This window comes from Astyanax mexicanus, chromosome 1, assembly GCF_023375975.1.
Source record: "Astyanax mexicanus isolate ESR-SI-001 chromosome 1, AstMex3_surface, whole genome shotgun sequence".
Classification (NCBI taxonomy): domain Eukaryota; kingdom Metazoa; phylum Chordata; class Actinopteri; order Characiformes; family Acestrorhamphidae; genus Astyanax; species Astyanax mexicanus.
In genome coordinates this window covers 58,182,059-58,196,975 of record NC_064408.1, presented here as the reverse complement: position 1 = coordinate 58,196,975, position 14,917 = coordinate 58,182,059, and the positions used below count along the sequence as shown (strand labels likewise).

The 14,917-nt window shown below is 38.5% G+C and overlaps 1 protein-coding gene across 2 annotated transcripts; it reads right to left on the bottom strand.

Annotated features, from left to right (window-relative positions):
• Positions 1-141: 141 nt before the first annotated feature.
• On the bottom strand, positions 142-12,007 carry olfml2ba (olfactomedin-like 2Ba). Of its 2 annotated transcripts, XM_007245433.4 has the most exons (8): positions 11,697-12,007; positions 7,845-8,096; positions 7,558-7,665; positions 6,384-6,539; positions 5,417-5,600; positions 3,538-4,608; positions 2,609-2,785; positions 142-1,639 (listed from the first exon to the last, which is right to left on the bottom strand). In XM_007245433.4, exons 1-8 carry the CDS (start codon positions 11,829-11,831, stop codon positions 1,020-1,022), a joined length of 2,703 nt encoding a protein of 900 aa, XP_007245495.3. In that variant the 5' UTR covers positions 11,832-12,007; the 3' UTR covers positions 142-1,019. The 2 variants fall into 2 exon arrangements, with proteins under 2 accessions (XP_007245495.3, XP_022521904.2); XM_022666183.2 differs by lacking the exon at positions 7,845-8,096.
• Positions 12,008-14,917: the final 2,910 nt, after the last annotated feature.

Below are 14,917 nucleotides of genomic sequence, written 5' to 3'. Positions count from 1 at the left end.
AGATTTGGGTGAGGAGGTGGGGGTTAACCCAATGCCATAATTGAAGGGGTCTCAATGCTGTTTTACATTTACCTGACCGAGCATGCAGAGTGAAAATAACAGGATTCCTCTCACTGTGGCATAAAAGAGAAAACAAATAGATCATTCAAACATTTTATTGCAGTCCTTTTCCTGCAGTCTGTAAAAAAGTGCTTTACAAAAATGTTCAAGGCAGTACACAGCTATCACAAAGCTATAACATATACACAAATTTAGCAGGAATTCGAATTGAGAGCTTCCGTTTTCAAATGTTTTCTTTGATGTTTTGGTAAAAAATTACAAAGTTTACATTCATTAATCCCATATTACAGCTTAAAGCAGTATCACACTATATACAATGCTTTCCTAGAATCTCAAAATACATTTTCTACCAGCCCCCAGGGAGGTACAGCTATGATCATTAAGGATGAAAGGACTATTTAGTAGTGCAAACCCAATAATCACAATATACCTATGCCTACTAACTAAGTTGACTGGGATCTACAGAAACAATTTTTACCTAATTTTTACCTACTTGTAAAGTCTATGAACTTTAAGAATGTCATAAACGTCTGAATTTAATCAATGCTATATTTTTGGTAATGCTAAAACTAAAAGATTAGTCCTTGTTTCTGCATTTCAGTAAACTTTATGCATACACAATGCAGATGTATGTATGTAGATATGTACATGAGAAATATCAACAAATAAACTAAAACACACAAATGTTAGCTTGTGTTGAAATGTTCCTATAAAAATGTATTTTGTGTGTAATTAATACACAAAACTTTTGACTTTATTCTAAAAAAGGTTTACCTGAAGAGGCTATGTTAGTAGCCACTTTAAAAAACATCTGTAACACATCTGTAAGCACAATAGGCTATATGAGCTTTAACACACATTGTGACAAATGCTAATTGGACTGCTCTACAATCCACATTTTACATAATGCATTTTCCCCACAGACATCATTTCTGTACAGTGACCAATATCTGACGTGTTTAAAGGGGGTCGACATCTGCGAACACGATGTTGTAGGTGACCTGGTGGCCATTGTCCCAGGCGTACAGCACCCCCTCTTTGGGGTTGTAGTCGATCTGAGTGATGTAGGTGTAGTTGTTGCTGAAGGGCAGCCGGGGGATCATCTGAGTGTTGGTGTGCGTGTCGAAGGCGTAGCTCAGGTTGTTGTCCTGCTGGCTGTAGTTATCGGTCGCGTACAGAACGCCGCACACAATGAAACAGTTCCCGTAGCGGTTGCGGCGCAGGCCGGTCCTCCAGGTGGTCTCTCGCTGCATGCTCAGGTCAATCGGATTGAGGCGGCTGAGGACGATCACTTCCTGCAGGAAACCCTCATCATCCAGCGCCGGGTAGATCACCCACAGCCCGCTCTCATCCACGGCCAGGTCCATTTCAGAGTGACCTTTCCATCTCCATGATGACACCTCGTCTTCCTCCAGCACAGCATCGTGCAACATGGTCCAGGCCGCCACGTAGCGCAGCCGCAGGTCGTACTTGATAATGTCCCGAGAGAAGGCCCGATTGTAGAAAATGGCACCATTGTACACCACATGACCAGTGCCTATCCAGTTGTAGGGTAGCTTGTAGGAGTTGGTGAAACGCCCTAGAATAAAATGTAAGACACAACGCATTAACCAACAGGATGTCAGGACACCACTGGCCTGCTGTTATAGACCACCATCAGTTTTTTGCTGAAATAGTCATTAATCACGAGATTAATTAAAAATGTAAAGATAAGAAAATATTGTCAGATTGTATTGTATTGTATTGTAACACTCTTTGTTACATCTGTTGTCTACAAAACTTATAAATAAAAATCTCACTAACACAGGAACCTTTTTTTTTATTACATGCAAAATGATCACAATTATGACATAAAACTATCCTAAGAAAGTTTCCAGAAGATCACTAAAATAACATAAATCTCATTCTTATGAAAAGTGACTGTGTTATAACTGCAAACATGCTTGATCGTCTTTTGTCTTGATCCAATAGCCCAGCTGATTTAGTCAAATTCAACTTTATATTTAAATCACAGTGAAATTTGAGTGTCAAGACTAAACACTGCATATATTTGTAAATCTTAGCATTTATACAAATTATACATAAAACTGATCTAATCTAAGGTGTCTTACTACCAACCAACATCTTGAGGAAAGCTTCTGCATAAATAACCGCTTATGACATTTTCATGACATAATCTCATGATAAAGAGATACTTCCTTAAAATCACTAGATGCTCTGTATTGACGCTGCATCTGGTAAAAAATAATTTCATGTTAAGATAGTTTTGCATTTTTTTTTGGTAGTGATACAGTTTAAAAGATATCAGTGTGAGTTTGAATTACGAGGTTGGTTAGTCCAGGGTGTAAGAGAGAACAAGGACAGAATGCGTATCTGCATTAAAAGCTTCTGTGGAACGACAGAAAAGACCCTACATGCTTTTCCCATGGTTAAAGATTAGTCCTGTAGTCCTTTATCTGGCATGACCCCAACTACAAAATGATGAGGGACCTGTGGACATGTGAACGGACACGCATGTTAAGGACAGAGATTTGAGAAACAATGATACCTTGTTTGAAGACATCCATGTTCTGGAACTCCAGCAAGTGGTTGCCATAGTAGTAATTAGTCACGTAGATCTTGTCATCGCGAGCCAGTGGATCTTTCATCCAGGCTCCTTCACTGCGGCCATATGTGTTGTGCGTAACAGGTTCGGAAATTGTTGCTAAGGTGTCCTTGCATTCCGCTGCAAACAGAAACAGTATTCATGCTTTCTCATATCAGATAAGCTGTAGTGGCCTGAATAAGCCCAAAAATATGTATGTGTACTTTTTTAATGCAAACTTTCTAGACATTTACTGGAATTAGAATGGGTTGTACTAAGGATATAGTATGTTTTACAAATTTTATGTTTTTTTTAGACATAAGATTAACATTGCACCGATATTAGTGCTGAATCTGTGCTGATGCTGGCACTTACATGCAGTGGGACTGTATTTTAGAGTAACAGAGCTGATCTAAGATCAACCCTCATTAGCTATCTAATAGATTTCAGTAAACTTAAACTGATAAGTATGTGCCATTATTGGTAGCATTGATCAGACTTGACTGATTCAACCAAAAACTTGACTCAAGCTTATTAAATAGTTTTTGGTATACAGAACGCTGCTTTTACTGAAATAAAACATGCAAAAAATAAATTCCTATAAATATAATAAACTATAAAATATTAGCTACTAAATATTATAATTAAAGTTTGTCTCTGTACTCAATATCACAAGATACTTGACAATCTAGCATCAGTATTGGTATGGGAAGGAAAAAAGTGGGATCAGTGCATCCCTACATGAGACAATAAGTAACCAATCAACAATTAGTATTTATAATAACTACTAATCAGTGCACAAAATAAAATAAATAGCACACAAACATCATAACAGCTGTCTCACACACTTTGGACACTGGGAGGAATCGTTAAACATTACAGTTTCAGTTCACCTGGTCGTCTTTTACGTTTCTCCTGGACGTTCTCCTCAGTTCTCACTACTGGTTTAAAGACTTTCAGCTCCACTTCTTTCACCTCCTCTACCTCCTCTTCTTCGTCCCAGCTGATGCTGTACTTGCGCTTGGCAGGTCTGCTGGTGCTGGTCAGAGTTGCTGTAGTGGTGGTAATGGTTGTGAAGGGTGCAGTAGAGGTAGTGACTGGTTTGAAAGTGGTCATGGATGCTGCTGAGCTTGAATCAGTCCTGCTCTCAGTTACCTGCGGTGCAGCAACAGCAGTAGCTTCTGAATTCTGCAGCTTTGTGCTCCCGGCTGTAGTACCAGCAGTGATGGTCTCCGAGTCTGTGAGAGTAGGTGTTGTGACAGCGATCGTGGAAGGTGAAGCGGTAGGCAGCAGGGTGGCAGCTTGTCTCTGAGTGATTGGTGATTGTGTTGGACTTGTCAGTGTGTTTTCCTTTTTGTTGTCTATGTCCTGGATCAAGTCTTTTCTGGAGGTGAATGTACCTGTGCCGCGGTTTTGCTCAGTGAAGGTTTTAATATTAATGGCTGACTGACTGATGACAGTAGCTGAGGTTGTTTTTTCCATATCTATAGTCATTTTAGGAGCAGCTGAAGTTGACTCCTTTACTCTTAAATGACTCAAACTGGATGGGTTGGCCAGGATGTTCTGAACCTTTGGAGCAACATGACTTTCCTCTGGTCCTTCTTTGATTTCAGTGAGGTTTGGAAGAGTAGGCTGCATCGTGGGCCTGACACTTTTTAAGCTCTCTGTGTTTGAGGGAGACACTGAAGTGCTGAAATCAGCAGACTCTGAGGTTCTGTGCAGTCCAGGCTCTGCATCATTTGACATTTTCATCTTGACAGGCAGAGAAGAATCAGATTTCTCCATTTGAGACTCTGGTTTGCTGTGTTCTACAGCCACCTCATCCACAGGTGGAGGTTTAGAATTAGCTGGAACTGTCCATACTCTGATGCGAGGCCTGAATGCCGGGGAATTGGTACGAATAAACTGCTCCTCTGTGAATAAATCTACAGGGCTGTCTCCACTATGGCTTTCATCTTCTGGCACTGCAGGAAGGAACCAGGCAACAGTTTACAATTAACATCTGCAGAGGAAATGATCGGCCATTTTACATGTAGATGCCATAAAAAAGGCCTTAAAGTTCCATCTTTATTTAAGAATAAATATAAAGTGTGTCTCTCTTAAACAAATTAATATAATTTAACTCATATCAGCTCCTATTGGCTAAGTTGCTATAGCTATGTTAGACAAAATAAGCTGCATTAGAAAATACACTGACATGGCAAAAGTCATGCGACAGTAGTATGTACATTGATCATTAAGAGTTTTCTCAGAGGACGGCTTGTGAATGCCCACATGTGTATAATTTGTGAGTTGTTATCTAGTGAGTGGCAAGGCAACATAAATGATCAGAGTTGGAGCAAGGCCTGCTTGATGAAACATTACTTTCCAAAGTTGTGCAGGGATTTAACATTCTTCGATCCTGTGTCACACTTGCACATAGACAAATGACTAGCACAACTCACATACACATTCAGTGCAGGAGACCCCACACACATATACCACAGCTCAGTGCAGCGTTCTTTAGCTTCCATGGGACATGACAAATCTCACGTGACTTGATGCAAGTTCCTGTTCCATGATTTTTGGCATGTCATTGCATTTACTTATTTTATTAATTTCATTTTTAGGTATTCATTTTAATGTCCAGTTAAAACAACACTTCAGGCTCAAAATAAATGACAGTATATAATACAGATGGATGTAGATAAAAAATGTATGTTATCTTGCCCATTAGTGCTTTTTTATAGCCCTAATATAATTAAAATGAAAAGAGTTAAGTTTATAACTTACAGTTTTCCTCTGTTTCTACCTCCTCCACTGGGTCAGCTTTATAGTAAGTGATCCCTCTGACAACCATCTTTGGGTTCTGCTCTCTCCCGTGACGCTCTTGTTCCTGTAATGCTTTCACAGCTTCTTCTGCGTCTGGTACCTTCCCCTTTAGGAGGTTGCCCACAAACCGCTCCTCATATTTGTTCTGTCCAAACCGAAAAACATCTTTTGTGAAATAACAGGTGTGGACTATTGGTAACTCCACCTAATATAACCCCAATTCTAATGAAGTTGGGACGTTGTATAGAATACAAATAAAAACAGAATTCAATTTGCAAATCATTTTCAAAATGAAAAATCATCCAAAGATTCAGAGAATCTGGAGAAATCACCCAGAAACCTTGTTGGGTTCTCTGACCCGAGCTCTTCGCAAAGTAAAAGGACCACAGAGGAAAAGGACTGTCCGGATTGTTCTCAGTGCAAAGTTCAAAAGCGCATCTCTGATGGTAGGGGGGTGTGTTAGTGCTCATGACATGGGTAACTTGTACATCTGTGAAGCACCATTAATGCTAAAAAAAGAACATACAGGTTTTGAAGCAACATATGCTGCCATCCAAACAACTTTTTTTATGGATGTCCTGCTTATTTCAGCAAGACCATGCCAAGCTACATTCTGCTGGTGTTACAACAGCGTGGCCTTTTAGTAAAAGGAAAGGAACAGGAAAAGGTGACGTAACACAGTGGTAAACATGCCCCTGTCCCAACTTCTTCGTAATGTGTTGAGTGAATTCAAAATGAGTGACTATTTGCAAAAAACAATAAAGTTTATCCATTTGAACATTAAAGATCTTGTCTTTGTAAAAAACTTATACCTAAGCCTATGTAGATGATGAAAGCTCAAATGTCATGTCTGTTAATAGTTCAGAATAATGCTGAAGACTTCTCTTTTTAAGCTATTGAACAGCCTGTAGTATCAGAATCCTCCCACCTGTGCAAGTTGATAAGCTGCAGCCTCGCCACTCTTCTCACTCAGCCTCTTCCTCTTCTCCTGCCTTAGTGGGCTTGTGGAAAGAGACAGGTCTTCTCCTGTTGTAACTGGTTTTGGTGACACACTCCCAACTTCAGTTATAGCATTATTGTGGCTCTGAGAGAAAAAAAAATTACCTAACAAACAAAAAGGCAACTGGCAACATTACAAACGATATATAAAGTATACATGCAATAATGTGAAGTGGTTTCTTTTTACAATTTGGAATTTACTATTTGGAATACTGTCATTCAAATTTTATTTGAATTATGTAACATCTTAAGAATATGTGTGCTGTAAAAAAATAATACAGAAATCAACTACTGATAAAACTAACTATTTTGTTCATATATAGAATATCACCTAAATTTGCTTTTCTTTTGCTAAAATATAAAGCAGTTTTTATGTTTTAGTAATTGTGACTGTATTGGGTCTCTTTAGCTCCTACTTAGATTTCTGCCTAACATACAGTTTTTTTTTTTAAGGAGGACACAGAATGTTTGAGATTATCAATTATCAAGTATATCAATTCTATGTTTTTCAATTTGGAAATCTTATTTTACCCCTTTATAGTTTTCCCACTATGCAAGACAACTGTAAATGGGTCTGTTTTTGAAACTTTTACTTCTTTTACTTTTACTTTGTTTTCTTGTGATTTTGATACAGTGTCTAATAGTCTGTAATTATATTCTGCACTTTCCTTATAATGGTTTATGGCTTATGGGATGTATAAGTGTCATGCAGGTCACTAGTGGTCTGTAATGGTTGTAACGTCTCTATTACTAATAAACTGATTAACTCACAGCAATTTAACTAAAACCAAAACCACTATGTGGTTCTACAGGTCTGTTCAGCATGGCTTATCAAAAGAAAAACTACATCAGTAATATTTACTTTAATTTACTGTTCAGCAGTTGTTTCTCCCCATCATCTTTTTATTGTTGTTATGGGTACACGCACTCTTTATCTCTTTTCTAAGTCATTTTTGCCACATTTCCATGTGTTGAAGTTAGACATCACTCTTACCTGACAAGCAGCGGCCAGATGATCTGCTGTAAGACTGCTTTACAGTGCAGCTGACACATTCTCACAGCAGTCCATGTAAAATTCTGCATCAGAAGCTCACATCACTCACCCTCTCAATGTTCTCCACCCGCTGCAGGAGCTTAGTGGTGACCGAGTGCAGCTTCAGCAGATCCATGCCATAAAAAGACCCTTCCAGCAAGTCGATAATGGAGGAGAACTGCAAGGAACCAAGCAAAGACCGTCACAGCCAGCTTTCGACATCCATCTCCTGTCATACGTCTTAGCGTAACGCTTGCTGCCCATCCTAGAGGCCATTTGCATTACAAGAAGTGTTAAAAGATCCTTCTAGGCTAACTTCTGCTTGTTTGGAGGTGCCCTTTTCTGCCTTCTTGTCACCTTGACATTTTCTTTGCCAGCTTCCCGAAGCTTCTTCAGCCTGAAGTCTTCTTCACAGGGGTTGAGCACTGATGGTGGAGCCACGCAGGTGCACTTGCAGTGTGGGCCTGAGCTGAGGGTTTCCACGCTGTAGGAGTGGCCGAGTTCTCCCGTCCTGCCGCAGGCGCTCCTGCTCACGGCTCTGACAACACATTTACAGCCACAGTCAGCGCCTTCCGAAAGCGCTTTCACTTTGTCATAATCACCCAGCAGCTACAAAGAGAAGAGGACCGGATGCATTTTCCACCAAGCCAAATAAATATTGCAAAACAGAAACACCATGAAATAAAAAACTATAATGTGTTCATGCCATATGCTCATGTGTTACATCAAAGTTCCAATTTCAGTTCAGTGTTTCACATTCAACAATGCCTGGATTATTTTATTTATTTTTAATTCTTCCCATTTTTTCCAATTTAGCTAGGTCAATTGTCCCCCTCCATTCAGCTGCTAGTCAGCTGTATATCCTCCATCACTTGTGATGCCACAACACAAGGAGGGTGAAGACTAGCACATGCCTCCTCCATGTGAAGTCAGCCACCGCCCCTTTAATCTGCTGTTGATTAGGGTTGGGCGATGTCTCCTTAATTGGCAGATGACGATGTTTACAGTGAAACATCGCAATGGACGATGATATCGTTTTATTTTATAAAAATTTTATTTTTATAAAATAAAAACTTTTTTAAAACACAATCAAAGGCTTTCTGTTAGTGCGCAGAATAATATCACTTTCAGTTAGTTTCAGTTTCAAATAATAGAAACAGCTCCCCAAAACCTCAAAATATCCTTTATATTTGACAATATTTAATTAACTTTACAGGTCCTCACTCATCTTAATTTATTTAACTAAACTGAGTTGTTATATTATTTATAGCCTCGTGCTGAATTCAGCTACGTGCTGCGGGAGTGAGGGAGGGAGGGGGAGAGAGAGAGAGAGAGAGAGCGCAGTGCAACGCAGCGCGGCGCATTTTGCCTGATTTCTCTTGATTAAATATCAATAAATATGTGAATTTAATACCTTTTAATACCATATATTTTACTTCACTTGATAAGACCTTATTTATTAAAACGTTTTTTAGTGCCACTCGTGTTCGTTATGACTGACGCTAAACTGTTTGATCCAGCTGTTATATTATATTATGTTATATTAATACCATTTTAACGTTTTTCGTTTCTATGTTTTAAATTCGTTAGATTATATTTTTGTCAACATTTTGGTTTCATTTTAATTTGTAATTTTTCTAATAATAATAGAAATTACATAATTTATTTTCTTTTGTACATTTTTAAGGGGCGAGTAACAAAAGTATGTGCATGTTTCTGGAAAAACAAAAAAGTGGGCGTGGCATCGCGATGGTTACCATCCATCGCGATGTTTGGTCATAAATGACGATGAGATCGTCCATCAGCACAACCCTACTGCTGATTGCTGAGTAGCCAGAAGAAAGCGCAGCGACTCGGATTCAATACATCAGCTCAGAGACGTCTTGTGCTGACATCACTCTAGGAGTGATGTGTGGAAATAGCACCATCTACCCACCCAGAGTGCTTTCTCAGGGATTGGAACCAGTGATCTCCGGATCATAGTGGCAGCGCTTTAGACTGATGCCTGAATTTTTAATACATTTTTTAATCATATTTTTTCTAACTATAATATTTTAATTCTGTGGAAAAAATGCATAAATGTTTTTAGGAAGATTTTTTCAGAAACAGTTTTCTGAATTCAGAATTCATGCATTTCCACAAAAGTAATGCAATCTTTTTGTTTATCCTACCAATTCGTTTGGGCTTGTCACTCAACTTTTCGTGGCTTAATTTCGAGATGGTGGCAACAGGCCGACTACCTGAAACATGGGCCATTTCTTAATACACAAGTACACAAGTCTGTACTCCTGTACTTGGCAAGTACAGACTTGTAAAAATTGGATCGCGAGTGCGGACTCCTGAGGACAGGAGGAAGCGGGACGGTTGTTGTGTAATTGGAACTGCTGTGGAAAACATACAGGTGCTTACAGTTATGTACCTTCTCATCCTGCATTACGCTGATACTACTGCGAGGTGCATTCTGGGTTGTCGGGCTGTAAGAAGTTCACACAAGTCATCTTTCATGCGTCCTCGATAAAGTGGGAGGAGCAAGAACACATCCGGGTAGTTGTGTACTTGACTAACTGCAATCTTCTGAATTGGAACAGTACTTGGGCTGCGACTGATGACATTTCACGAGTTCACAAGAACACAAGTACAGACAAGAACACAGATTGAATCGGCCATAGACTGTGTATAGCTGGACAGAGCATTGTCTCTCAAAAGTGAAGCCACCGCAGGTCAGACGCCCCCTGCTGTTCGGTTGCAGAAAGCTTTGTAACCCCACCCATCCCCATAGGTTTTAATGGCAAAACAGACAACTTTCAATCACGTTTTTTTTTCAATATACAAAGATTTAAACTGTGTTCACTCTCCAGAAGATTCTCATTTGTTTTCTAAATCTGTAGCACTCAATTATTCTCATATTGACCATAGGTAATTTGGTTGGCATCGTATGGACCTGGGTAGAGGTTCACTACCTAAACACTTTTTTAATGTGTTACAGTGGCATGTAAAAGTTTTGATTTGAGCTCTCAGATAAAACCTTAATTTGTTAGGAAATGTTTTTGTCTGTAGCCATGAGCTCCTCTAAGAAGCTGCCCAGCTCTCTGAATATGAGGGGCATATACAGAATTGTTCATTTGAGAGGACTAATAAAACACAAAATCAAAAAAACCTGTTTAAGTGTAAAATAACTTTAGATATTTACAGCAGAGCCACTATATATTTATAAATATCTAAGCTTTCACCAGGGGGTCTAAGAGTTAGCCTCCTGGGAGAATTTAAAAAGGTCCACATTATATATTTATTTCTTAAAAACATAACTATTTGGAGAAATTGCCTCATAGCAGCAGGTTTATAATACAGATAGTTCAGATATTTTATGACTTAACTACTGTCCATTCACTAACAAGATGATCAGATTAAGCAAAGTTACAAACTCAAATACTGAGAATATACATGGGTACAATCAAATGGGCATTTGTTATGTAATTGCAACTTGCCTTCTTGTTTAATAACCTGGATCATTTATTTGACATTTGACAGTACACAAATACATTTTTCTATTTATTTTTTATGCATTTCCTCAATTGAACTGAACTTATTTTAGACAAACATATATTAACAGGTCAATCTACTGACCTGTCAAATTCAGTTTAAACTCTTGAGCATTAAACCTTTTAGAGAATTACCATTTTAGGTCCCATTTTTGTGTTATTTTAAACACAAACACACACACACACACACACACACACACACACACACACACACACATAAACACACACATATATATATATATATATATATATATATATATATATATATATATATATATATATATATATATATATATATATATATATATATGAAATCACTGATTAATATGCTCTAGTCCCCCTAAACAGCTCTAATGACACGGAGTGGTGGTGCACTATTCTACTGTGCAGCAACGTTTAACCATCCCTAAAGAGTCATCAGAAGAATGACTTCCAGAATTCAGTCTCAGAAGTTTTTTTATAAGGAATTTGTCAGCGGTGTGTGGACTAATGCGTCTTACTCAAACCTTGTGTAGCGAATGAGGATATGGCACGAAAAACTACAGTACAGAAAACTACAGTACAGAGACACTGCACATATAACTGAGCTAATAAGTGCAGCTGTGTCTGATGAGTGCATGTGTTGCTAGTGAGGACTGACTGATGGCTACAGGAGCTGGAGGACTCTTACCTGTGTGAGGAGGAGGTCCTGGGGGTCCTCGGGCTGGGTCCTGGGCTCCTCCACAGCCCGACGCTGTTTCGGCGCCGCAGCGCTGTTAGAAAGAGCCGTGAGGAAGAGCACACACCAAACTCCCACTTTCTCCATTAGAGAGAAATAATAATCCACAAACCAGACGATAAAACACACTCTCACACTTCAGCCCTGCGGTTCAGAGAGGAGGACCAGCTCTGAGTTCAGTCACTGAAGAGCTGCTGCTGCTGCTGCAGGGACTGAGAACAGACACACATGAAGAGGAGCAGGAGCAGGTGGACTCTCTCTCTCTCTCTCTCTCTCTTACTGTGTGTGTGTGTGTGTGTGTGTATGTGTGTGATTTAAATGAAGGGGAGGTGGGGGGGGGGGGGGTCACGCATAAAAATAACCTTTTTCTGATTAATAATTACAACATATAATCCTAAAATTGTTTCCACAAAATAAAATTTATACCATTTAAAGTAAATGTAAAAATCGTTTTGTTGTCTTTTTTATATTCATATTCATATTTTATTCGCACAGGATCAGAGAACAATTATTTGTTTTTTCTGCATGTTCATATTTTACTTCATAGCTAAACACGAAAAAAAAGTCTAAATTAATTAATAGTATTTTCATTAAAAATGTTAAAATTTCAACTTTTAAGTTAGGTATGTAACATAACTTAGCATATTAAAACTATTTTTTTTTTTCATCATAATCATCGAAATTCTTAATATGTGTATTTATTTTTTCTGTCCACTGCTGTTTAATGTGCTGCTAGTTTCTTTAAGGGTCAATGAAGAGAAATGCTGCAGCGCCATCTACTGCTAACTGTCTACACACACGCTTTCACAAAACATTATTTCAGATCAGTGGTGCTATTAAAATACAGCTGACAAGAAATAGAAATGAAATGATAACAATAAAAAATTGATTGTAATATATATCAATCACTTATTGTGTATATCAGTTTTTCTTTTTTCAGTTTAATACATGTAAAGTTACTGCAAATTAAATTGATGTTTTAAACAGAAAGTCAATGCATGGGCAGCAGTGTTTCCACTATACCTGTTCTATCAGATTTAACTGATTACTTGGCAAAGGATGTTAATGCTAGCTAATACTTACTTTGAGCTAGCTGATGCCGTTTACCAGGTTGGGAAGAAATTGTTTACTCTTTCTTACTATGTGCAATAAAACTGTTTACTTATTACTGCTCTAGTTCAGTATAGAATATAGAATAGAATATTTCACCAAAAACGACCTATTGTTTCAGTGAATTCAGTGTGTTACGTATCTATTATTAAGAGTAGCCTGTTACGTATACAGAGAATTTAAAGATAGAATAAGAGCTAACCGCCAAACTCACTGAATTTAACTTAAATACTAAGGACATTTGGGATCACTTAAGCTAATTAAGTCTGAATTAATTGAAAATTAAGAAGAAGCATCATGAAAACCAAGAAACACAGCAGATAGGTCAGGAATTAAGTTGTGTTAAGCAGGGTTATGTTACAAAAAATATCCCAAGCTATATGCTCGTCTTACCGTCATTCAAAAATGGTAGAAGTGTGGCACAACTGCATAACAAGACATGGCTTTTCATCTAAACAGAGACACAGTCAAGGTGAGCACCAATCAAAGAAGCAGCCAAAAGGCCCACAGTCACTCTTGAAGAGCTGCAGAGATCCACAGCCCCGGTGGGAGAATATGTCAACAGGACAACTATTAGTCGTGTAGCCCACAAATCTTGCCATAATGTAAGAGTGGCAAGAAGAAAGCATTTGTGGAAAATTGCTGTTCCAGACAATCCTCATTAAATCTGACTAAGCTTGAAGATTTTGCAATGAAGAATGGACAAAATTGTCAGCCTCTAGATGTTCTGGTAAAGACATACCCCAAAACACTTGCATTTAGATCTATACATTTGGATAAATAATAAAAAAATTGTATTGCATTTAAATATGTGTTTTTACCTCACATTATTTCTATATCTAATGCATTCAAGGGTCTCCACACAAAAGATGATCTGTCATGGCCATGCCTAGGGTTGGGCGGTATGACGGTATTTCGGTATACCACGGTATTTAAATATGGTGACGGTATTGTAAAATAGTGACGGTATATTAACCACGTGATGTGCCAAACCTGAACTTTGAAAAACGGACGTTTAAGACATTCTGCTCATCCACAATGAAAGAGCAGTAGGAGGGGTAAGCAGTTGGAGCTCCCTGATTGGTTATGGGGTAGGGATTCTCACTGAGGAGATCATACAGCAAAAACTCAATAAACTCTACAGGTTTCACTAATTTTCACCAGAATTATCGCCACAAATAGCCACATTTGTGCTGAAGTGACAATAAATCACTAACAACTAACCAACCACTGAAATGATCAGATTTATCAGTTTATCCTGCAGCATGGGGTGTTCAGTGTGAGTTACTCAAAGTTACAGCTGTTTCCTTAAATATTCCTCATCTCCTATTTCTCTACAAAACAGTTTTTTATGTCCCGCGCGCTCATATTCTAATACCGTACAGAATTCTGCAGTTTCCTTAAGAGTTTTCTGTCATTATTTCGCAGCTAGCTCGAGCGCTGTAAATATAAGCAATTCCGCGGACCGCGAGGCGTTGCGCGCTGCAGCGCGCTGCCGACATCTGAACCCCGGCTCCCCTTCCCGAGCAGAAACGGCACAACACCACCCGCTGTTAAGCTGCTGTAGTGGATACAGCGCTTATAAATAAATTAACAAACACAAAAATTAGGGTATTTAATCTGTAATTTCAGTTCGTTTTATTTTTTTCTTTTAATTACCGTTTTTATTAGTTTCAGTTAAGGGAAACGTTCACTTTCAGTTTTCGTTATTTCGTTCGTTTTCGTTAACAGTAATACTTTGTTATATGGTGATTATCAGGCCGTAGCTTTATATAAAATAAAAATAGTATTAAAAACAGATGACTATTTCCTGGAGCCTGGACTGACACGAGATTTTCCATTACTTTCCTCGGGCCGGGTCTCGTCCGGGCTGAGAAATACAAATCAAAGTATCCTGCTATTTAAAAGAATGGAAAATTTAATAACAATAATAATATAGTTCTGCATACTAGAGTTTAGATTGTCTGCCTGAACCCGAGCGTGAACCCGAGACTGAACGCGAGCTCATCCGCGCGTTTAAAGCTCCGCAGAATTTAATAAAAACAGATTAATAGATATAAAAT

Bases quoted from the DNA above. Each gene is read 5' to 3' on its own strand.
- olfml2ba (XM_007245433.4), bottom strand. From the start codon at position 11,831: ATGGAGAAAGTGGGAGTTTGGTGTGTGCTCTTCCTCACGGCTCTTTCT. The intron at 4,609-5,416 runs GTAAGTTATAAA...TCCTTCCTGCAG, and splicing joins GGTAGAAACAGAGGAAAACT to TGCCAGAAGATGAAAGCCAT. The intron at 2,786-3,537 runs GTGAACTGAAAC...TTCTGTTTGCAG, and splicing joins GAAACGTAAAAGACGACCAG to CGGAATGCAAGGACACCTTA.